The sequence below is a fragment of the Macrosteles quadrilineatus genome, unplaced genomic scaffold (assembly GCF_028750875.1).
Source record: "Macrosteles quadrilineatus isolate MER2022 unplaced genomic scaffold, UCM_ALF_1.0 Scaffold_5__1_contigs__length_97177068, whole genome shotgun sequence".
Lineage (NCBI taxonomy): Eukaryota > Metazoa > Arthropoda > Insecta > Hemiptera > Cicadellidae > Macrosteles > Macrosteles quadrilineatus.
Genome location: NW_026542598.1, coordinates 53835850 through 53860947, shown reverse-complemented (window position 1 = coordinate 53860947; position 25098 = coordinate 53835850). Strand labels below are relative to the sequence as shown.

At 34.9% G+C, this 25098-nt stretch overlaps 1 protein-coding gene across 1 annotated transcript; it reads left to right on the top strand.

Moving 5' to 3' along the window:
* Positions 1 to 2663: 2663 nt before the first annotated feature.
* On the top strand, positions 2664 to 24874 carry LOC128994382 (clavesin-2). Its single transcript, XM_054418918.1, has 8 exons — positions 2664 to 2761; positions 16624 to 16798; positions 17369 to 17528; positions 17971 to 18131; positions 19385 to 19479; positions 22426 to 22542; positions 22741 to 22834; positions 23718 to 24874. Exons 2-8 carry the CDS (start codon positions 16624 to 16626, stop codon positions 23873 to 23875), a joined length of 960 nt encoding a protein of 319 aa, XP_054274893.1. The 5' UTR covers positions 2664 to 2761; the 3' UTR covers positions 23876 to 24874.
* Positions 24875 to 25098: the final 224 nt, after the last annotated feature.

Here is a 25098-nt window from a genome sequence, read left to right as displayed (position 1 = left end):
CGATATAAGATCCCCGTGTGTAGAACGGGCACACAGCTAGTAATTAATACGCCAACACTAAATTTGTCCTTTGAACTCCTCCGCCATTTTTAAACACAATAACCTATCCCAGTCCCTGAAGTTGGAATCAAACCATTCAAAGTTTAGGAAACGTTTAAAAAATGATCTCATTAGCTTCTCATGTTACAGTGTCAAGGAGTTTTTTTCAACCTGTAATAAAGAATGATAAGCTCAATTAGTTTTTGTAAATAGATGGTAAGCATATTTGTAAATATTATTTGTAAGCCTTGAGTTGTACTTTTTTTCTGACTTAGCTAATGCAAGAAATTGTTTGTAAATTTTAGCTGAATAAACGGATTTGAATTTGAATTTGAAACCCGATTTTGACCATTCTCGTCTCATTGGAAAGAGCGTGTCGCGTAGATTTGCAAACTGACCTTACATTTTTGAACAAGTCCCTTGGGCTCTTCCCCAATGGCTTTTGAAGTTCCTAAGTTATCCTTGAAGAATATATTCGTTTATATTATGATCAGCTGAATAATTTAATCGCTGTTGATATTTATTTTGCAAATCAAGGAAACGCATGTTTTCCAAAATTTAATTATTTGGTTGAAATTTTACTATTTAAATTTAACTATTTAACTATTTGAATATACAACATCAGGTCTTTAAACTTTGCATTTTCCCAGGGAAGGGAGGGTGGCCAAATTATTAGACTAGACGTATGTACTGTAATTTAATGCATTTTTTTTGTTAGAAAACATGTATAAACTAAAATAAAACTGCCTAATTTGGTGTGGACTACAGTGTAAAATCAATTTATATTATGCTTGAATGGTTTTGTTTTGTTTTTGTATTGATTCTGATGGTATTGGCAGCATTGAATCAGCTGTTGTTTCTTTTACAGTAAAAGAAACAACAGCTGATTCAATGCTGCAAATGACATCAGAATCAATACAAAAACATTCAAGCATAATATAAATTGATTTTATACTGTAGTCCATACCAAATTAGGCAGTTTTATTTTAGTTTATACATGTTTTCCAACCAAATTCAAAGTTAAGTCAAAAATGCATTAAACTACAGTACATACGTCTAGTCTAATAATTTGGCCACCCTCTGTAAATATAATTTACGTTATTACAGCAACTAACCAAAATGCAGGCTATGCAGGAAATCAAATGTTATCGCTATTTAAAAAGTAACTGAAATTTGTAAACGTACTGGCGACAATGGGTGGCCATGCAGGCTACATTATCAATGACGAAGATAAACATGGACAACCTAATGCGGCTATGAGTGGGACACGTTTTTGGAAATGCTAAAAAACGAGATAAGCATTTGAAAAATGTTAAATATTTACAAAAAATTTGATTATATTGAACTGTTATGAACATCGTGAGTACCTATTTCGATTAGTTACATAATCTTTGAGCTGATTCTTTTAAACTGATTGAAAATTATGACTGTTATTCGTTTTCAATCAACTCCTGTTAACTTTGCAATTGTTCGATTTCGAGCAACATGTACACTAGTACTGTATTATATTGGAAGAAATTGCAACAAGTACTCCGTAAAGTTGTGTTTATGGCCTCGATCGTTTCTCAAAGAACTCTAGTTGTACATTCATATGTGATATAATCTTCTACGTGTATATTGCTGATAATGTCATATGATATTTTCAATCTTGACTAATATATCAGTAATCATGGTTATTCTTTGAATGTACATTGAACAATAATTACACATCAACTTAAGTAGATGCAAAACTTGCCCAGATAAAAGCGTAAACTCTCTAAATACATGTATTATCGTTACTTTATGCGATTTATGCTTAGCCTTGACATAGTTCGTTCAACTTAGTTGAAAAAAGTGGGCAAATTGATACGCCCAGTAGGCTACTGGGCCACTTCGTGTCATGGAAGTGTCATTAGATTGATTACATATGATAACAGATTATCCTTATATTTTCACCAGTTGCTTTGGTCATAGAAAGAAAGGGGTATGTATAAAATAATTGCGGTATGAATAAGAGATATAGGGGATGGTTACTTACTGCCTCAGCGAAAGGGACCAGGAGGCATACGATTATACTTTAAACCCCCTGGCATAACAAATAATCACCTCAATTAAGGGCTTAGAAAAATGCCTTCAATGATTTTGCAACCAAGCTACAAGCATACATATTTTGTTTATTTGTTAAAGCAAGGAGTTTTTTTACATTAGTTCCAGTTCAACTTCAAAATTTTCTCTTTTATTGTTTTTTCTGTAGGGTCTCAATTTGTACACTAGTGAATGCAAAATAAAATCATAATAGGTGATAAGTGTCTATTTTGTCTAAGAATGGTCATTGTTTTGAAAGTGTTGAAGTGTCTGGATTATAAACCACAATTAATACAGTTTTTATTGATCTATTATTCGTTGAATATTCTACTTTACTATTTTTGTTTCTTTATGAATTACATTTCACAACGCCTTCTTTAATTTTCTTTCATTTTTTTCGATTTCAAAATTTAACATATTCCTATTGTACATAAATTATGAAACCATAAAAATGTGCGACTACACACCACACAAAGGACCTGGTAGGTGTTGGGGAGGGGAGGGGGGGGGAACTGCTATCTCATTGGTCCACACAACAATGAGTCTGGGTGTCGGTCAGTGGGAAAGTCAAAGTCTTCACTTCTTCACTTTCGCTTTCAGCAGCGACCGGGAGCAGACGTGCGCGACCGCATAGGATTTTGTACCACCTTGGCTGAAGGTAAACACCTACTGTAATCCATTTCAAAATAATTAGCTTTGAAAATCAGTTTTAAATTATGAGTTTTTTGTAACGGGACTTAGTTCTCTTATATACTTCATGATGTTCTAGTGTGCTCAAAAAGTGTGTAATCAAGGTTCCACTGTAATTGAAATTATAACGGCAAATAATGGTTAAACATATATGGTCAGACAATCTATCACAAGTTGTTTAATTTAAAACTACTGTACTGCATTAGTGTCGGCGGTTTTTAAAACTTCGCCATCATCAGGCTAACAAAAGGATCCTTTTCATGACGTGTCGTTAGAATAAGTTATACACGACCAGGTCTGTTTAACCATTATTTGTTATAAAACGCAATCCTGGTCAATTAAAATGAGTTGTAAATATTATAACACCTAGTACATAGTCAAATGTGCAGACTAAAAAGTGTTACACGTATAATGTGGAATGTGGACAATGGACATTTAACATAATTTAATTCAACTGTTCAGTAAACATTGGATAGTTTATAGACAAAACTGTTCATATCGAGACGGCAACACAATCTATGCCGTTAATTATAAAAAAATAGCTTATTTAATGCTACTACAAACCTTCTATTAATAATGATTATAGAATTGCATATCCTAAAATATTGCATATTCAATGGATAAAACAATTATGAAGGTAAAATTATTGCATAATTAGATTATGAAAATTACAGTAATTAAATCGTCCTACCCACGCATGTATTTCTCAGGAAGCTTTCGCTAGCGTTAAATCGGTTTTTCGTAATCACAAACTGAATATGATTAAAATTACAAATTGTACAATTTGTAACTTAATTTAACTTATTTTTTGAAAAGTTGGTGGTTTTGATGATGTCCCCGTAGAACCCGCAATGCGAGGGCCCCTGGTTGGTTAAAAAATGAAAAAAGTTCAAAGTTGGACAGTTTATAAAGTTTCCAAGTTAGACCTAAAAAAATGTATTGTAGCTGAGCGCTCAACAGATTGTGTTGTGTTATTGTGATATCTCATTGAGGAATATCCCTTACTATGTCGGTGTCAGTTGCATTGTGTACGATACGTTATAAACTATGACAGTAGAAATTGAATGAGTACACTGAATATTTACTGTAAATAAAATAAAATTGAATAACTATAATTTTACAGTTAGTCTGCCAATTTTTCGGCGTTTGGGTGAAGCAGATTGTTCAAATGACCGAGAAAAAATATAAGGTTCGGAAGACGTAAAAAACAAATAATACCCCCGCCGCAGCAAACCTGCAGACTAAGCGAATTTCCATTTGACTGATTGGATTTACACTGAAATGTCTACTTAAAAATATAACATTTATTCTTGATTTAAATAGAATTAGTTTAACAAGTACTTAGGTTTGCTGCATCAGGGAGGGTAAAACTGTTTTTTTTGTGTAAAATGTGAATAGTTAGTAAGAAATGAAAACATTTTCCAAATTTGATCAAAATATGTTCACAAACAAGAAAACTACAACAGTTTACTTATTCTCAATAAGAATAACATGGGAATTTTAAAATTACAATTTTTTTGAATTTTCTCCGTAACCATTAGGCGCATAATAACGCTTCAATATACTAAATTATTTGTTTTTTTAAGCTCTACAAAATGTTTTGGAAAGAAATTGCTAAATTTTATGTTTTTTGGGTAAAAAATGAGAAAACCCTATTTTTACCCCATAAAACCCCCCGTAAACCCCCGTTCCCATGGTCCGATCATAATGGATCGCGAACTCGTTCGAATAAACGTACGTTTACACGTTTGTACCAAATTTCATCAAAATCGGATCATTTTTGCTCGAGTTATCGTGCTGACGGACACACATATATATATATATATATATATATAAATATATATATATATATGAATTTGAACGGATGGTGTTTTAGGCCTCTAGGGACCTCAAAACGAAAAAAAAAATCGGTCCCGCGTCCAGGTCTTACCATGAGTACTACGGTAATAGCTTATTCCCTATATGGGAAATTCGCTAAAATGTAAGAATAAGGCATATAATGGGGTAGAATAAGGAAGAAACTAGTCAGGTTTGCCCCCATTTTACAACTAAAAATCTTAATATATAAGCTATTTCTTATTAGATCTTTTTTTTGGAACTTGGTATCGTTTGATAGGGAATTAAAAATGCTACATAAAAGTGTTCAAGACGTTTTTCATAAAATCAGCAGTTTTTTAGTAATTTAAGTTTAAAAAACTAAAATGGCCGCCATTTTGAAATTTTAATTTGAATCAAGATTATTTTTTTTACATGGGTCTCTTCTACCTTAACATTCATACCAAGTTTTATAAAGATTGGTTGAAAAAGTACTGTACAAAGATAAAAATGTTTATGTAAAAAATACAAAATGGTGGATATCTGGTTAACAAAGAGATTTTGAAAAAAAATGTTATACGTGATTTTCTCTTTATTTTCACCCAAGGAATCGCCAGGTAAAATATGTCTCCAGCTTTTTTGAACACCCTGTATATGCCTATGGATCTATTACACATAAGAGTGAATAATAAATTGGATATCAACCTACCATAAATTTAACATGCTCCCTCAGTCTATGTCAATATTTTACACATTTCATATACAGGGTGTCCCGTAACTCTCTGGACACATGTATATAGCGTTATTGCTTTCAAGACAAATACATTTTACCATAGGTCTGTGGTGCCTAGTTTTCCGTCTGTCTGTATTTATGTGTTTTTTTACAAAAAAAAAATAATAATAACTACTAAACTGTTTGAGATACAGCGTTGAGATTTTTCAAAAATGGCTATCTTATTAAGACCAATCTCTGTTTAAAATTGATTGGATAAATAATAACAGAGAAATGTCTTCTTTTCCAAATGCATGACCACTTTTTCTCCATTTAAACAATGCTAATACTCCTTTCACATTGTCTAAATATCTTTACAATAATCTTTTATACGTCAATCAGGTGTTTTAAAACATAACAGCTGATTCAATAATTTGTTTTTGTTATTTATAAGTATAACTTGTTGTTCGTGATAAGTAAAGAATCTTCCTTGTTGTAAGTAAAGGAGGCCTCTTGTAGATAAAAAAGTACCATAAGGTATTGTTCAATTGTATTTAATAATTACAAAAAATTTTAACATTATCAACATTTTTTCAATTTATTTAAAGAAAGAATTATGTTACTTATAACAAACAACAAGTTATAGGCCTACTTATAAATAACAAAAACAAATTATTGAATCAGCTGTTGTGTTTTAAAACACCTGATTGACGTATAACAGATTATTGTAAAGATATTTAGACAATGTCAAAAGGAGTATTAGCATTGTTTAAATAGAGAAAAAGTGGTCAAGCATTTGGAAAAGAAGATATTTTTCTCTGTTATTATTTATCCAATCTTAACAAATAAGGTATCATTGAAAACTACATAAAATTTACTTGCAATTTGTTTGTAAAGTTAACGGTTTTCGTGAAATTTTGCATAAAATATTTTAAATGGCTGCCATTTTTAAACGGTTAATGATTGTTTAGTATGATTTTAAACTAAGATTGTTCTTAATAAGATAGACATTTTTTTAAACCTCAACGATGTATTTCAAACCGTTTAGTAGTTATTAGTTTAAAAAAAAAAAAAAAAAAAACACATAAATACAGACAGACGGAAACCTAGGCACCACAGACCCATGTTCCTATGTTGAAAATGTGTTTGTCTTGATCTAAGCAATAACGCTATATACATTGGTCCAGAGAGTTACGCGACGCTCTGTATATAGCATGATCCGATGTAACAAGATTGCCAAAAAGCTACAGCGTTATAAATCTATATATATAAAAGGCAAAGCCCTCACTGACTGACTGACTCACTCACTCACTCATCACTAATTCTCCCACTTCCCACTTACCTAGGAGGCTGAAATTTGGTACACTGATTATTTAGGCATTAAATAGGAAAACTAAGTGGTTTTTATTCTAATCGGACTTTCGGGCTCCGCCCCAGTGGCTCTGGAATTTCCCATGTTAACCTAATGAGTACTCATATTTAAATGGAGTTAATGAATCATAACAGCTGTTTCAATTAAACAAGTGGGTTCTGTTCTGTGATGTTCAATATAGCATTAAAGTTACAAGGATTACCAACAGAGTGCAGCACTATTATTTTTTTTTTTTATTTATGACAACAGCTAATTTGCAACCAAAAGGTGAGTGAGCGTAGCGAACGAACTTCAACTCGGAGGCGAGTTAGCGTAGCGAACGAGCTCCAACCGTAAAGGTGAGTAAGCGTAGCGAACGAACTTCAACCAGGACGTGTGAGCGCAGCGAACGAGCTCCAACCTAAAGGTGAGTGAGCGTAGCGAACGAACTTCAACCAGGGGCCCATTTCATAATAAAGTACAAACTAATATTATTAGTAAATCAGCTGATCGCCCAATGCAAATCTAATGGAAATTACAAGTTACAAGTTGTAACTTGTAACTTGTAGTTTATTATGAAATGGGCCCCAGGACGTGATTGAGCCATGCGAACGAGCTCACATATGAATTTAAACGGGGCAAAGCCCGCGGGTACAGCTTGTACTGTACTAATATAATTGAACATATAACATCAAGCTAGGCGTTAAAAAGGGTAAGCATAATTCAACATAGAATTATCGCAATTCCTTTTAAGATGCAATGAAAAGACAGATCAATGTGTTAGCTCAATAAAGTGATTTGGTTTGATCCTCCCTAGATTCTTAACACAATTAAGGACTGTTTCTTTGTTATGTAGGGCCCTAAAGTAAGTTGCGACCATATAGTTCTTGTTATTTCAGAAATTTATCGCTAAACTTTTCCCGCTAAATAAAGGTTTGAATTTTCATTAACTTGTCGTGGGTATTAAAAACATGAGAGTAAAACATAAAACGTAAAATCTGTTCTATAATAAGAGAAAAATGTTTATTTTACACTAGAGCATGTGAAATTCACCAAAAATAAATCCATCAAACAAAGCTTCAGATTTAACAATAGGTTAGAAGACAACTTGCTTTACGTCAGATCGTTCACAGTTAGCTATTAATATGTTGTACACATGTTTTCCCCAGTCATTATCATAATGCAAACAAACACTTAGCTTTCACTTTGCCGATAGTTTTTTACCAGAGACAAACAACGATGACCCGTAAGCCAGTTGACCTTTATCTTATTTTAAGTTTTGCAATGTTGTGTCGCCGCCAGTGCTGGGATTGTGTCCTTGGCCAGAATGTCCTACAGGTAACTCACGAGCTTTCCCTGGACACGCGTCTGTCAAATAATTAACATTACGTCCCTTTGACACTATTTTTAAAATACTCTCATACTCATGTATAACGTGGGTCATTTCAGAAAACGTCAGCTTGTTCTAATTCATCCAATTACTCACACAATAGCGTATATTATTCACCAAATATTGTCTGCATGTCGATGACAATTGATTGACATTGTTGATCAGATACCAACACGTCGATCGACGAACTGCATGTAGTGACATTGGTATGGTTATATAATTTAATATAAGTTTTTAATATAATTGTTTTTAAATTATATCATTTAATATAAATTTTCCCAGAACAGTGGCTATCGTGGATATTGTTTTTAGCCTAAAACTAAGATATTTCTAACAAATTGGAGAAAATCGTAAAATCCATTTTTGAAATCATTGTGTGCAAACTTTACTCATGTTATAGAAAGATATATTATGTTTACGTTTGTTTTTCGTGGTGTCACCCATACCATAGACAAAAAGAAATCTATTGTCTATGCCCATACCCAATCACGATGTCTAATGAACAAATAAGAAATCCTACGGAGAATCGTAAGGAGTCATTCTTCGATGGTATGACGACGAGAAAAGCGTGATAAAACCCACCATTGCCTACCTCAAGGGCAATTAAAGAGGGGTTAACGCTAACAATTCACTCCAACCTATGCTTACGTGTTGTGATATTACTGGACGTCCCCAGCAGTGAAAAAGGCAATTATAATTACCAACAAGACAGTTACCAACACTAACAACATTTAGGATATTAATACATATATGCGTACTTTGATTTATAAGCGAAAAATTCAAACGCTCATTATATTTGTGATGGATCAAAACTGCACCCAATTGTCTCAATAAATTGTGTCCTTCCTAAGAAACAGCCGATCTTGGTCATTATTAAAGCCACACTGATCACCCACTTCCTTATACACTAAATAAAAATACATATAATCACATTGCAATATATTGTGTATATGTACGATACTGTTAATGAAATAATAAAGTGATTAAAAGGTTTCCGTACATTTGTTGAACAACACCTGGCATGTTGTAGTCTGTTTACAGTAATCAATGTTATCGTTCCACATTCTTCAAATAGTCCGACGTACTTAGACATCTATAATTCAACAGCCAATCAAAGCAGAATTCCTGGATAATTTCAATTGAGGAGTTTTACAAACACTCACTGCTATGTGTTAGAAGTAGACTCCCAACTCCCAACATGTTGTTGATTGTTGAATCAGCTGATCGGTTGTTCGCCTATTAAGTAACGGACAGGCCCAGTTAAACGTCTTGTGTCTTCTGATATAAGTCTCGCAGCTTTCTCGTGTTTCGGCGGTTACGTGTGTTGTCTCCGTTCATTGACATTTACACCTCAATACTGACAGTTGACAGTTCTGCGTTAACTTGGCGCTTTTTTGGACAACTTAACGCTTTTTGAAATGGTGCGAGTGCATTTAAATAGTGCAAGTAGAATACTTATCCTAATTAGAGATCTGAAGTCCGTGCTTACGCGAGTTTCATGTTGCTCACGCTTGTATTAGCTGATATCAGGAATTATGCTCTTAATTTTTTGAAATATTTAAATTTTTTATCTCTTTGGGCAAAGGGGAATACAAATAAATCGTTATGTTAAGATAAAATAGTGTTTATATGATAAAATCAAAACAAGTGTAGGAAACAAGAAAACGCTATCTAAAACTAAAATATACCTACAAATAGTATTTCTTTAGCTATTCCAAAAGGATGTTAAATGTATAAGGAAGAGTTATTTATTTAGAACGGTATATTACCTAAGTTTTCGGCGTGTTGTTTCTCGTACATAGTTCATTACCTATTGCTTGTTGTATTGCTAAGTAATAGTTATTTGTCAGGCAATAACTATTATGACTATTATAGTATATTACATTACTAGTCCTGAAAATAAGTGTGTTTACCGGACGAGTGTGGTCGTTCCCGTGCGAGACGAAGTCGAGTACGGGATTACCATACGAGTCCGGTACACACATTTTGGACGAGTTACGTACGATAGTTTTCACCACACTATCATGTTTTTGGCTGTATTACATACGTTAATTGGTGGCCGAAAGTTAGGTTTTGCTGGCGATGCCAGCTGTCCATAATTTGGGGACCGAGCAGGTTTTTACAGGCCGGGGCCGCAAAATCAGCTGTCCGCTTACTTACTTAAAACATGAATGCATTTTAAATACATAATCAATAGTATATTTCGTACCAAGGGCCGAAAATGAGGTTTTGCCGGCTCGAGATAGTTTTTAAGTTCGAGACGAAGTCGAGAACTTAAATCGATCGAGAGCTGCAAAACCATTTCGGTCCGTGGTACGAACGCTATTTTTCACCACACTATACCCTATTACCACTATTCACCACTATAATAATGCACACTGATAGTCAACACAACTACAACTTTAAGGTTAAGAAATAATTTGAGGAATCAGCAAAAATATAAATAAATAGTTGCTAGGCAACGGTGACAATAACACAATTCTATATTGCAATGCTATGGATTTTGATTGTGTATTTAAAACGCATTCATGTTCGAAGTAAGTAAGCGGACAGCTGATTTTGCGGCCCCGGCCTGTAAAAACCTGCTCGGTCCCCAAATTGGCGACAGCTGGCATGGCCAGCAAAACGTAACTTTCAGCCACCAATTAACGTATGTAATACAGCTAAAAACATCATAGTGTGGTGAAAAATCCATAGCATTTCAATAGAATTGTGTTATTGTCACCGTTGCCTAGCAACTATATATTTTTATTTTTGCTGATTCCTCAAATTATTTCTTCACATAACCTTAAAGTTGTAGTTGTGTTGACTATCAGTGTGCATTATTATTGTGGTGAATAGTGGTAATAGGGTATAGTGTGGTGAAAAATAGCGTTCGTACCACGGACCGAAATGGTTTTGCGGCTCTCGATCGATTTAAGTTCTCGACTTCGTCTCGAACTTAAAAACTATCTCGAGCCGGCAAAACCTCATTTTCGGCCCTAGGTACGAAATATACTATTACGCCTCACTACATTATTTTGACGAACTTCCCACGCAAGCATTTAGTCCAGAAAACAGCTGTTTGCCGCCAGCTTATTCAAATGGGGTTTCATTGCGTGCTACTGTTCTGCAATGAGTTTTACCGGACACCAATCAGCTGATTATACTGTATTTAGGTAGCAATGAATGGTTATAAACAAAAACATAACCTCTCTTAGAGGTTATGACTAGTGATTTTTAGTCCTTAAGTTGGTGGAAATATATAAGGATTTGTACAGATTTATTAGTATGGCGTAAACTATCGTACGTAACTCGTCCAAAATATGTGTACCGGACTCGTATGGTAATCCCGTACTCGACTTCGTCTCGCACGGGAACGACCACACTCGTCCGGTAAACACTTATTTTCAGGACTAGTAACGTAATATACTATTTCGCCATACTACTGAATCTGTACAAATCCTTATATATTTCCACCAACCATCTAAATAAAGTATAATCAGCTGATTGGTGTCCGGTAAAACTCATTACAGTACAGTAGTACGCAATGAAACCCCATTTGATTAAGCTGGCGGCAAACAGCTGTTTTCTGGACTAAAACCTTGCATGGGAAGTTAGTCAAAATAGTGTAGAGTGGCGTAAAACTATTTACACAACAACACAACACCTTTACAACACTTTAAATGTAAATTCAAGTGAATTGAAGTTATATCAGTTATAAAGTTCATAAAGAACCTTGGTCCTCAATTGCGCCATCGAACATAGTAATGCTGAGTGAAGCAATGTTTCCTTGTGATTTTCGAGTTGCGTCAGAATACCGAAGCCAGGATTTCAGTCGATTCCTCTATTGTTTGCTGGAAAGTAAAATTTACGTTGATTAAATTTGTTGAATAAATTTGCGTTGAATAATGTTGATCGACGCGAAATCCAATTTTATAAGTTACTAGCTGGCCCGACAGACGTCGTCCTGTCCTAATGTGGTTTTATGTCAAATGCTTGTTCATTTTCAAGATCCTGGTTGAAGTTCGTTCGCTATGCTCACTCACCTTCAGGTTGGAGCTCGTTCGCTGCGCTCACTTGCCTTCAGGTTAGCTCGATCGCTACGCTAACTCGCCTCCAGGTTGAAGTTCGTACGCTACGCTCACTCACCTTTTGGTTGCAAATCAGCTGTTGTCATAAATTTTTAAAAAAATAATCGTGCTGCACCCTGTTGGTAAACTTATTAACGTTTTAATGCTATTGAACATCACAGAATACAATTGCTTAGTGTTGAACCAGCTGTTAAGATTCTTTAATTCCATTTTAATATGAGTACTCATAAGGTTAACATGGGAAACTCCAGAGCCACTGGGGCGGAGCCCTTTTGACGGATCTGCACCAAACTTCACACAAACCATCCTTGAATAATGCTTAATAATGCCTGAAAGTTTCATTACAATCTGTCGAGCGGTTTGAAATTAAATGAAATATGAAATGAAATATTATTTATTTATACAGGCAAAAGTTAGGGCCACGTGGCCCTTTCTTACACTTAACCTGTCAGCGGTTTCGGAGTCCATAAAGGACAAACAAACAAACATACACTAATACAAACATACATTGGATTTTATATATATAGATATAGTCGATTTGATCATTGTATTAGGTCAGGGACACAATGTTGTATATTTTATCCTAAATATTAGTGAATGATGAGTGTTGAATTGTAGTGTGAGATAAATAATGTGGCTTTCTTACTCATCCCTAGTTGTGATTCTTTAGCCAAAACCATGTATTAAAACCGCAATTATCAAGGACAGCTGGGTCCACTTTAACACATAGGCCATACAATCAAAAAAACTAAGAATTTTCCATGGATTTTACCTATTGTGTATATCAAAATATTTAGTTACTAGGCGAGCACTTTAAAAGAGAGATTCCTTCAACGCAGATATATTTCCCCTCTCCTGAGATATCTATTTAATGTTTGTTTATATAACATATATGGTTGTATATATACATATGGTTATACACATGGTGGTTATTACATGTTTTATTCTAGGCCTCCAGTACTTTAGTCCTAATTTACAATCCCTAGAAATTTATTTTACAATTTTTAATGCATAAGAAACTTTGATTTGTAGGTATTATAAAATTTAATCACAATTAAGAGTTAATATTTTCTCGGCCATTTAGGACCATCTTCTAAATAAAACCTGCAAAAATATATGAATGTATAATTCATCTTCCGCCTTGGCTTGACGTGTTTTCCAATCAGGCGATCTTCGCTTCTGACGGAGCCAATAACAAACCTTACACTGCATACTAACAATACTAACTTGAATGTCATTGAAGTCATAGACCACTAAAATGGCAAAGAGCGCTTCCGATCACGGTCACGTGCCCTCGGCCGCCGGAAGCTATGAGTTACTGTGCCAAGATCAAAACGTTTTATTATGCATAGGATGAGACATTCCATATCCATGTAGGGCTACACACAAATAAATAAGAAATACCTACTAAAAATTAAATATTTCAATTTCACTATCAGCTCATCCAAATTCTATTTCCACGTTTTAGGCGCTTTTTACAAGCATAAACTAAATCGACCAATAAAGTTAGAATCTCGATAACAAGTTACCCTTTATAACAAGGGTATTTTAAAATCACCTTGAAATTGTTTTACCCCTAATCACATATTGCAAACCTCGATAAAAAGTCAACCTTTTTACAAGTCTTGTATAATACATATGAGAATCTTTTTTACCAAGGCTCTACTAAACTATACTTTCAACTTTTAATCGTACTTGTGTCACTTTGACTTTTTTTGCAATTTGTCAAGCCCAATGGCTCTTTTAACATTCTTTGCCTTTAGCACCTTAACTGAAACTGTCAAAAGACTTCCGCTGGATGCGATGGTCGTAGCAATCACGTTTTCAGAGAGGCTTTTGTTGATTCGCTAGCCCGAGGCCAAGGCTAAGGCAATGTTGGTTCTTGCAATACCAACAAGCTCTTCTGGGCATTCCAAAGTCAAACTGACATCAGAATTACGCATTCGTACACCATTTTTAGCAACGTTTTATCACTTTAAAACTATTTTTAAGAATTTCTGAATAAAATGTGTACCTCAGATGAGTACCGTGCTCTACATTTGTGTAGGCTCTATCGAAGGATTTGTTAGAATAAAAACTACTGCGCATTATTTTTTTTTCTAAAACTGGCTGCAGCTTTAAACATACTCTCACTCTCTTATAATAGATGTATCATCTTTAAGGATAAAAAGGGTTTGGCTAGATAAATCACTAAATAAAAAAACTGTCCTCAATTATCATAAGCAAAGAGTAAATTACAACTGATAAAATCGACCCCAAAATATAGGAAATATTCATTTGACACTTTGACAGCAGTGCATTCAAATGTCATCAGCATAAAACAATAAAAACACACATACAAGACTGCAGCAGATTTTACGATAGGATGAGGAATGAGAAGTCTACTTGCACTATTTAAAGTCATGCTTCCTTATCCCAAACAACTGTTTCAGAACCCACGTGACGAGTCAGAAATACGGGAAAGTCCATGGTTCGAGATAACAAGATTACTTTCACCGTATACAGATGGTCATCCCGTGAAATTTGTTCTTTTCATAACGATGGTAACTGTGTAGTCATTGATCGCGATTTCTCTGTACATTAGTTAGTCAAAGTCACAATGATCCATTGTGAAGTAAAGACGTATAGTATATGCTACAAATCTACGACGATTTTGACTATATTAACAAACTTACACTTTGTTGAAACAGAGTGACATAGTCATCTGTGTAACTATGGTGTGCGAAGTGGCGCTTTGCTGCACACCAGAGAAATGTTTACGCACGAGCCACAGGCGAGTGTGGAAAGTTTGAGGCGAGTGCACCAAAGGAACTTTGCGCTCGTGTTACACATTATATTTTTTCTACAGTTACTATAAAGAATATAATCAGTCTTTCAAACACTATACACCATGTTTTTAGGTTAGTTTAAATTCAAGCGTTGAACGAAATGGGAAACTGGGAAACATTGCACCAGCTGATCGTAATATCTTTAAGTATTGCCAGCTTATTTTCAAGCGTACATGAATAACGTGCCTAATAAAAGCACGCCGTTTAGTGTTGTTTAGTTGGAATACTGGAGTGCGGCAAAAGTAAAACGAGTTCGGCAAAAGTAAGTAAATGTAGCAGTTGCCCTAAAGAAGCCATTTACACAAGTTTAGATCAAAGTTGTTACAGAACACAGAAATCGCGTAATTCAGGCGATATTGCTATAGTTTTACCTTTTATCCTTACTGTATTTTCTGAAGATTTGGTCGTATATTAAACATGCCATATTATGTTTTGTCATGTTGTGTGATATTTTGCAGTACTATATTTTGATGGAAGGCCCAGTAAGTCATATATTTTTATAAAAAAACACACAATCACGTGATCAAACCACAACTGGTCGCGGTCGGTGAGTTGAGATGAAAGCACTTTCCATATACAGGAAGTGTTTTGCTTTCTGAGTCATGAATTTGGTTCGTTTCCCGCCAACTTTCCCTAACCATTATTATAAGAAAATTTCTATTATATTAATCAGGCTATGTGAGAACCCTTTGTAGACGAAATTTGGACTAGTTGTGTAGTAATTTATAATAGGCATATTAGGCATGGATCAGTTACTCTTTGATTCAAACGCATCAATTTTGTTCATGAAGCCTACAAGCTGCTGCTACCAAGGTACTCCACATTCTACAAACATAAAGTATCACAGATAATATACCTATTCCAATTGGAAGCATACCGGTAGGGCCTACATTTAAAGTCGACAGTATTGTAAACCTATAAAGGAACGTGTTTTGTGTTTAATCTATGGTGGGATCAATTAGTTGACATACTATTGATGTATTTGGACATCAAGTATTATTCTTTGATCCGTAAACAAAAACCAAAATTAGCACCACTTTTATAATAAATATCCTGCAGCCGATGGATCGTTACCCCTGGCCGAGGCCGAGGTCAAGCGTCTGCGGCAGTTTCGTCACCGACACGCAGGCGCGATCTAGTTGCAAGTTGCTTAACCACAACCGGTTTTGGCGGGAGAGTTGCGTCACTGTGCCATTAGCTGGTCGCCTCCCTATTCCCTCCCCAGCGTCCTCCCACGATGCGGCAGTGGTTTACATGAAAAATGAACATGACTCGCTCCAATAAAAAACCGCGACATTGCTGTTTTTTAAGAGGTGTTAACATGTAGCCTACTAAATCATATAAAAATCTACAAGGAAAAGATTCATAAAATTAATCCGTAAAAAATCATTTTTTATGATGATCCTATCGCAAAAAGGGTTAACAAAATATCGCATTGTTATCCTTACCCGTTTTTGAGTTATAGCAAATTTTCTAAGAGACTGTAAATCTATCTAAAAAGGGGGGGGGTGAGAGGAAAGCACTATGGGGAGGAGTGGGGACTTTTGGGAAAATACTCACCTCAACATGGTCTCAGCATAGAAAAATCCAGCTTTCCCAAATTACATCTGCCTTATTTATATCTTTATTGACTGGGCTAATCTAAATATCTCTGTTGATAGATGGGGTGTGGTTATGAAAATGGAGAAGAAGACACCTACCAGTGTACCCTGAGTTCTGAGATGCAAACACTCGCACAACAGGAGTTACGAGAGGATGAAGCTACACGATCTCACGCCATCACCCAAATGAGGAGCTGGATAGACATGCACCCAGAGATACAGTGCTGTAGGAAAGGTAAGATAAAAACTCCAAGTAGGGTGTGGAAGAAATATTTAGAGGTGAATTTGATCTGCTAAAAGTAAATCTAAAGACGACTAACAGATGGGGATTTTTTTAATGTGCAACTTTTTCCGATTCTTTTAGCGTGGTGTGTCAGTTCTTTGAGGTGTGATGGTGGGCAGGTACATTTGCAACCTGTTTTATAGAATATTTGTTACATTTAGATTAAATTATACAGTATCTATTATAAAATTGATTTATATTGTAAGAGAATGTTGAGTTTTGAACCCTCCTGTAACTAGTGCAATTTGCACACAGGTTCCCTTGTTAGTGTTTGATATTCTATAGCTGGATGGTCAATATAGTGCCCACTTGGTAATCAGAAGGTTTCTGGTTCAATCCTGGAAAAGACTGTAGCTTTTGATGGTTTGAAACTGAATTTATAGCTTTTCTTAATCATTATCCTGACAAAAGGACCAGCTGATCTTAGTCAGTAACACACAGCTGTCATCTCCTCCATTCAACTCTCCTTCACTCATCTTCGTCTAGGTATCATATAGGCTAAATCTCCTATATAACTTTCAGATTCAGCATTTCTGTTGAGATTCCTGCGCACCAAGAAGTTCTGCCTCCCCATGGCTCAGGAGATGTTGGAGAAATACCTGATTGTCAGACAACTCTACCCTCAGTGGTTCCAGAGGCTGGACGTCCTGGACCCAGAAGTACAAGACATCCTGAACAGTGGGTGAGTGTGAGCGAATTGTTCGTACTGCATGCATACCTAGAGCAAGAACGACAATTTTGTTTGACAAAAATAAAATAGCTAGCTAGCTTACAAAGAAAATTAGTGTCCACACTTAATATAGGCACACGAGAAGGTAATAAAACATAACACTGATATATTTTGTTCTAGTACCTATTGGTTTTTGAAGAGAGTAGTATACTGTATAGAAGTAGTATCAGAATATACTCTCTCTAGAAAGAGTCGCAAATAATTTGGTTTTATAGAACAAGAAAAATTAGTTGACAACAGCACTCGCAGTAGGGACTCAATTAAACTTTTTTTGTATCCTGAAACTGGCAACAACTTTAACTTGGGAATGGTATGCCTGGTTCTAGTCAAAGGTCTTATATAAAACAAAAATATTTCATTAATGTCTTACTATTCAACTTCCCACTGTGTCTAGGTACCTCGTAGCTCTCCCTGAGAGAGATAGACAAGGAAGGAAGGTGCTTTTCTCTTGTGCAGTAAAGTTTGACCCGTACAAGTACACCTCGGCTCACATGGCCCGAGTACACAGCATTGTCGTGGAGAGTCTTATGGACGAAGAAGAGAACCAGATCACAGGTGATGACTTAAAGTGGTAATGTACCATCCAGTAAAGTGGCATAAAGTGGTATTTTACAACCATCCAGTGCAACCATGCAGCATTCAGTAACACCACAGAGAAGTAAGGTACAAAGGAAACACGCTTATGGGACCCTTGTGCTCTTTCAGCTCTAGTATGTTGTGCCGGATATTATACTTGTGACGTGCAAGGGAAGAACCTGTGGAAATTCTTGCCTATAGATAGAGCACAGGGTCTTTCTCTACCGTGAGCGATGTAGTACATATGTGGGTGAGGGGGGCAGTGTTGTATTTTGCTCTAGACAGCAGCAACTAGCGCTAGACACCACTTAAGTGTAACATTAAATGTACAGTATCTTCTATCCTCTGAACTTTAGCTCTCTGTGGTAAAACGTATTACTGTAGTTAACTATTTGGCAAATAGACTTATAATTTCTTAAAACTTGACTAAAAATGCCAAAACAACTAGCAGAACGATTGGTCACATTATAAAACCAAATCTAGTTTTCTGTTAACCTTGGTCGAAATCAACTACACTTCCTAATGGCTCTTCAAAACATATCTCAAAGATAAGGTACCTACATGACTTACTGGAATTCAGGGGAAGAGTATGAATATTGAAGGTGCCACTTACTGTTCTCATTTTCCTATAACATTCCTATAATGTGCATCCACTCTTAGTATGAGTACTGCTGTTCAGCCACACGAGATCACTGTATTCAGCTGCTGGGAAGAACTTGGTAAGGTTGTCGTATGCCAAACTTGTCCTGGAGCTCTTGCAGCTGAACCAGCTAAGTGCACAGTAGTGGAACTGGTTATCACTACTCCCAGCAGTTTCTCTAGGTCCAAGACTATCAAAGTTAGGTGCCTGGTGTGTGACTCATGAGGAGGAGTTTATCTGTGTATCGCAAGCTATGGTGCGTGGAGGCCCATCTGAAAATCATTCGGAATCACACTGTGAAAAGCTTGGATACATTTGGCAGGATGTGTACTCTTTGAGTTGCTCCTCATTTTAGTCATTTTGAAACTTTAATACTTACCCTTACCGGTATTGTGTATTTGTTACCAAAAATATGTTTTTATAAACTTGGAAGCAGGGAAATAATGATAAAATTTAATGGTTGGATCAATATTAAACGCTAAGGTTCAAGATTTAATGAAGTTACTTATTTAATAAATCTTTCTGACAGAAACAGGTAACATTAACCTTCAATGTTTGAATAATAACACAAATTATTTATATTCTTTGGCAGGTTATAGCCATGTGAATGACGAGTCTGGCCTAACAATGGGACACATCAGCCTCTGGTCACTCAACGACATTCGTAACATGCTGCGATGTATACAGGTACTTGCTGTGTAGTGTGTAAGTAACTGACAGTCTGAGAAGAAATGTTTTGTAAAAATATGAATTTTATATTCGTTCAAAATTAGTCAATTTAACAAATAATTTAACACGTAAAAATAAATAAACATTTACACACGACACAAAACAGGTTTATGGACACAAAACATTTACTAATCAGTTACGACAACAGGCGACGCTAACCCAGCGGAGTTTAAGTCCAGACTCCAGAGTTTGCGGACTTAAACTCCGCCGGGTTAGCGTTGTCTGTTGTCGTAACTGATCAGTAAATGTTTTGTGTCCGTAAACGTATTTTGTGTCGTGTGTAAATGTTTATTTATTTTTGTGTGTTAAATATGACACTCTTCATGTGAAAAAGAAGAAGTCCTTGTACCTTGTACCACCTGAAGATGACTCCACATAGGAGCCGAAAACTAGTTGCAAATGCAATTAAATGGATTACTTGATAGCAGGTATTTCAACCTTTTTAATATTATTTGGCAATCCGGAGGCTACTACTGTATCCACAATGAAGTTTCCAATTGTCATGCAAATTTAGAATTGAATGGGTAAAACCAACCCATCACCGCCTAACTCCTGTTAAATGTTATTTTATTTTTTATTTTAGCGAATTTCCCTATAGGGAAGTAGCTATTACCGTAGGTCTCATGGTAAGACTTAGGCCCGGGACCGATTTACTTTTTCATTTTAATGTCCCCAGAGGCCAAAAACACCATTCGTTCAAATTTTTATATATGTATATATATATATATAGATATATATATATATAGATATATATATATATATATATATATAGATTTATATATATATGTGTCCGTGAACACGATAACTTGAGTAATTTTTATCCGATTTTGATGAAATTTGGTTTGAAGGTGTAAGGCGGGATAAACTTGAATGAGTTCGCGATCCAGCATGATCGGACTATGGGAACAGGGTTTTATGGGGGGTTTTATGGGGTAAAAATTGGTTTTTCTCACTTCTTACCCTCAAAACACAAAATTTCCCAATTTTTCTCTAAACCTTCTTAAAGAGCTTAAAAAAACAAACAATTCAGTATATCAAAGTGTTTTTGTACGGTTATTGGTTACGGAGAAAACTAAAAAAATGGTAAATTTAAAATTCCCATGTTATTCTTATGGAGAATATTGTAAAATGTTGTAGTTTGCTTGTTTATGGATATATTTTGATCAAACTTGGCAAATTTATTTATTTTATAGTAAGCTATAAATATTTTACTAAAAACACACTACTTTATTAGTTTCCTTGTAGCAGCAAACCTAGGTACTCGTTAAACCTAATGTTATTTAAATAGATCAATTGAAAATCAATTCGGCCAAATGGAAATTCGCTTAGACGGCAGGTTTGCTGCGGCGGGGGTATTTTTTAAATAGATTTATAGTTGTAGTTTACACAACGATCGCGTAAAAATAGTGTTAACGACATAAATAGAAAATTTAAGGTACAAGCCATGGCGAGTGCCTTAAAAACTTCTACGAGTGTAGTTAACACTATTTTCGCGAGTTGTTAACACTACTTTACCTACGACCTGTTTTTAATTACTAATAATCACTACTCAAAACTTCTAATAAGAGTTCTAAGAGATGTTTTTGTTTTTAACCTCTCATTGCCATTGACATTGATACAATGACTCATTGTACCAATAACTAACTGCACCAATCATTGAAAATTAAACTGGTAAACAGCTTAGTTTAGTTGAAGTTCGAAGCATTACAATTTTTCTTCTTCTGTCTCAATCCTTGAACCTCATTCTAGTGATGAAATACTATCGATAGTCGGACTATCGATAGTTTTCGATATTTATTTTAAAACTATCGATATTATCGATAGTACTATCGATAGTATTTTTTAATGATAAATTTGCGATTTTTTAGTTTTAGATGATTAAAAAAACTGCAATCTTAAATTCGAATAATACCAAATATATTTTAATAGGCCCTACCATATAAATATTATATATATTTTTTGGATCAAAATAAAATCTTTTATAATCATAAACTGTTAAATAAGTTACACATTTGGAAAAATGTTAAAAATGTGAAAACCCTTAAAAGACATGTTAGCTAAATATAAAAAAAACATATTAAACTAGGGTTGGAGTTCATTAAAACCAGAGAGCACAGCTGATTAAATCACATTGATGGCACCTAAACTTTTAACAACCACATGTTGGCTTTTCCAATAATCAATGTGTCCACTAACTTGGGCTTTAGTGCATGCCTCCCTGCCTGGTGCCTTTGGCGTCAGTTGTGGTTGTGGCTGGTGCCTGGCATTGATGGGCAGCAAGTTATGGATAAAACCCAGATGATAATATATCAATAATTATCACTTCAAAGAAACCCTATAATCATCGTAGAGTTGTACTATGATCATATTGTTTACAATATTATTAATTTATGTCATTGATATGGATAAAATTCCAATAAAACAGCAATAATTCAGCTTGATAAACTATCGATAGTTAAGGTACCGATAGTTTCACTATCGGCAAACTATCAATAGTAACAAACTATCGATACTATCGATAGTATTTCATCACTACCTCATTCGTCCGTTACCCGTGTTGTAATGTAAAACTATGCTGTTATGTAAGTTAACAATGCTGTTATGAGAAACTTTTCAATTCTAAGAACAAGAACTGAACTGAAACGGCTACTTGTAGGTAAAAAATTAATTGTTGTGTTTGGTATTTTAAATCATAGCAATAAGTGAGTTTTTGCCAAACCCACTGACAAATAAATTTGAACATAGGAAAATAAATATGTGACGAGCATGAAGAGTGCTTGTGCACCTCATCCGTTATTATCAATAAAGGTCCCCTTAAATGAATAAAAATTTATCAATAATTCATTTACATAATAAAAATCAGATCACTTGTTGATTTATATTAAAAATTATCCATCTTCTCAGAACTCAACACCAATGAGACACAAGTCAACACATTTCATCAATGTCCCGCCTTACGCCAACAAAGTGTTTGACTTCTTCACAGCTCTACTAAATGACAAGCTCAAAAACAGAGTCATGGTAAGTCATGATTTACACAACTTTTTAGTAATTAATTTCTTAAATTTTAGATGTTATTTGGAAAATATTCAAACATTCCTTTATCTATATAAGTGTAAGAGTTTTATACGATCACTCCCTTCACTTTTCATTTAGATAAGTTTTTCTCTTTGTGACTATTCTGCCTACGAACATAATCAATTTGGATTTGTGTTTTAGTTACATAAAGACATAGAAAGTCTCCAGAAAGCAGTGGATCCAAAGATTCTTCCGAAGGAGTACGGAGGAGTCGTTCCTCTTTCTGATATGATTGGTAAGTGTCAAAGAGAATTCTGAAGTCATATAGGCTAATGTTTGAAATACAGAAAAACCATTGGTGTAGTGGGACGAGAACGGCGTTCCTACTCTGCACATTCGAAAAATCCAATATATTAATCGGCGATCCATGTTCCAAGACCATGGTGTGCGTTCCCGTACTGGAAAATTTATAACTACACCACTGAGAACAACCTCTTTTCCAGATATCGAAATAACTTGCTCCTTTGGGATTAATGACCGCTTCCAAATATCCAGTGCTTGAGCATGGTTACTATGGTGTGCAAGTAGTTTACTAACAAAATCATCATGTCTTCAATAATTTTCTTAAGTATTAAAAAAAATATTTAGTTTACAAATTGGTGTTTCCCCTTGTTGTTCCTTATGTATTTCTTCGACCTGTTTCACCCATTTCTTGCACTGAACATATACAAGGGCTTCTACTACATAACATAATTATTTCTGCTTAAGTAATTTCCCTCTCTTTCACTACTACAAAAATATCCTCTTCCTTTCCAATTATTCCCAGGCCTGTGTGGATTAAGTATCTGTATTCCTTCACAATTCATCCACCTTTACCATCAACCATCTCTCTCTCTTCACCTCTTCTGGTTTCTCCTTGTGGTCAAATTTCCTCTTATCACATATAAAACATCTTAGTCTAGATTTGTCTACCTTCCTCTTCTGATCTAATTCATCTTCTTCGAGTATGCATGGAGTTCACTTGCGTTATTTTATACACTGCACATTGTCCTCTCCTGTAAAAATCCCACTGGCGTCAATATTAGGTATATCAAAAACCAGTGAGGGGTTTGCATTGATGCTCATCTCTAATGTTCCCAAGTCAATGTGAATAATTTTTAATGATCTGTATGTTATAGCGGACTTCAAGAAGTTCCTAGAGAGCAAGAGGGAACGAGTGATGGCTTTAGACAAAATGACCATCTCTGTCAACAAGAAGGCAAAGTTTATCACAGAGTTCGAGGACCAGCAGATAACTGGGATGGCAGGATCCTTCCGTAAACTGCAGGTCGACTAGTGATCTGCATCACACCTGAACCTTGTATTTGTAATTGTAATTAACCTCAACAATCACTTTCTATACCTACTGTGATATAAGTTCAATAATATTCTCAATAATAGGTCTCAATTTGAAAGTAGTTTTAGCAAATTATTGTATTGAAATGTTTTTGACTTTAACCTTTACGAGACATGTGAAAAGCGCAAGAATGTTTGTGAACTCAATGATTGTGCTCTTTGAACTTAATAATGTGAAAAATATGGTGGATTCTTCATTACAATAATACAGTAGTAAAAAATCCTAACCAATAGCCTATGGACCACAGGTAGTTTAGATTACCGATTTGTTCAGATTTTCAAACATAGCCAAGAAATGCCTAATAGACACATAATTAAGCCTACAGTATTAAAAATAGAGTTTTTCGTTACATTACTGTAATTCGTTCCTTGAAAAAATATGTAGAGTTTATACATTGGAAACAAACAAAAGACGGACTGGATCCTCGCGTTCACTCATTTCCCTGCCAGGCGCTGACTGCTTGGCCCACGAAATTGTAAATAAAACATCCGTTGACTCTGTGCTAATTCAATATTTTAAAACCCTCAGGAGCGGTTTGGATTTTTGACGTTTCGGATTTTCGACTCTCGACTGTACTTATAAGTTTAGTACTTAAGTTATATTCATAGTTTTGATTCAGTATATTTCCTCAGGGCCAGCAATTTAAAATTTGTTCAACTGATTCTAAAGGAAAAATTAATTATTACAACCAAAGTTGCTTATTCAATCTTCAATAACAGCTTTTGAAAGCTATTCAGAAATGGTTTACAAGTCAAAAAACAAATAAGTTATTATTATGACGAGCTACAATATAACATGTGTCAGTTTGTCAGTCAATACCGTCATATAAATGAATCATTCATTGAAAGTGGCATTTTTTAATAAGTAATGAAATATGTTACCAAACCTTTTGTGATTTGTGTGAATTTACCAATTTTTTACTTAATAAAATAAGTTTTATAGAACTGTATGAGTTATTATTAATATACACATCCTCATCAGCCTAGCATGACCAACACGTCACTTCTGGTATAGTTCTACATTCACCTTAAAATGTCTTAGAAATGCTTCAAGTAGGTCAAATTTTAAATTCATTACTATTCATTCACCCACTTGTTATTGCATTCTCAATTACAGACACTTTTTTTTTCAATTAATTTTCATAAACAAGATTTAAAAATAAT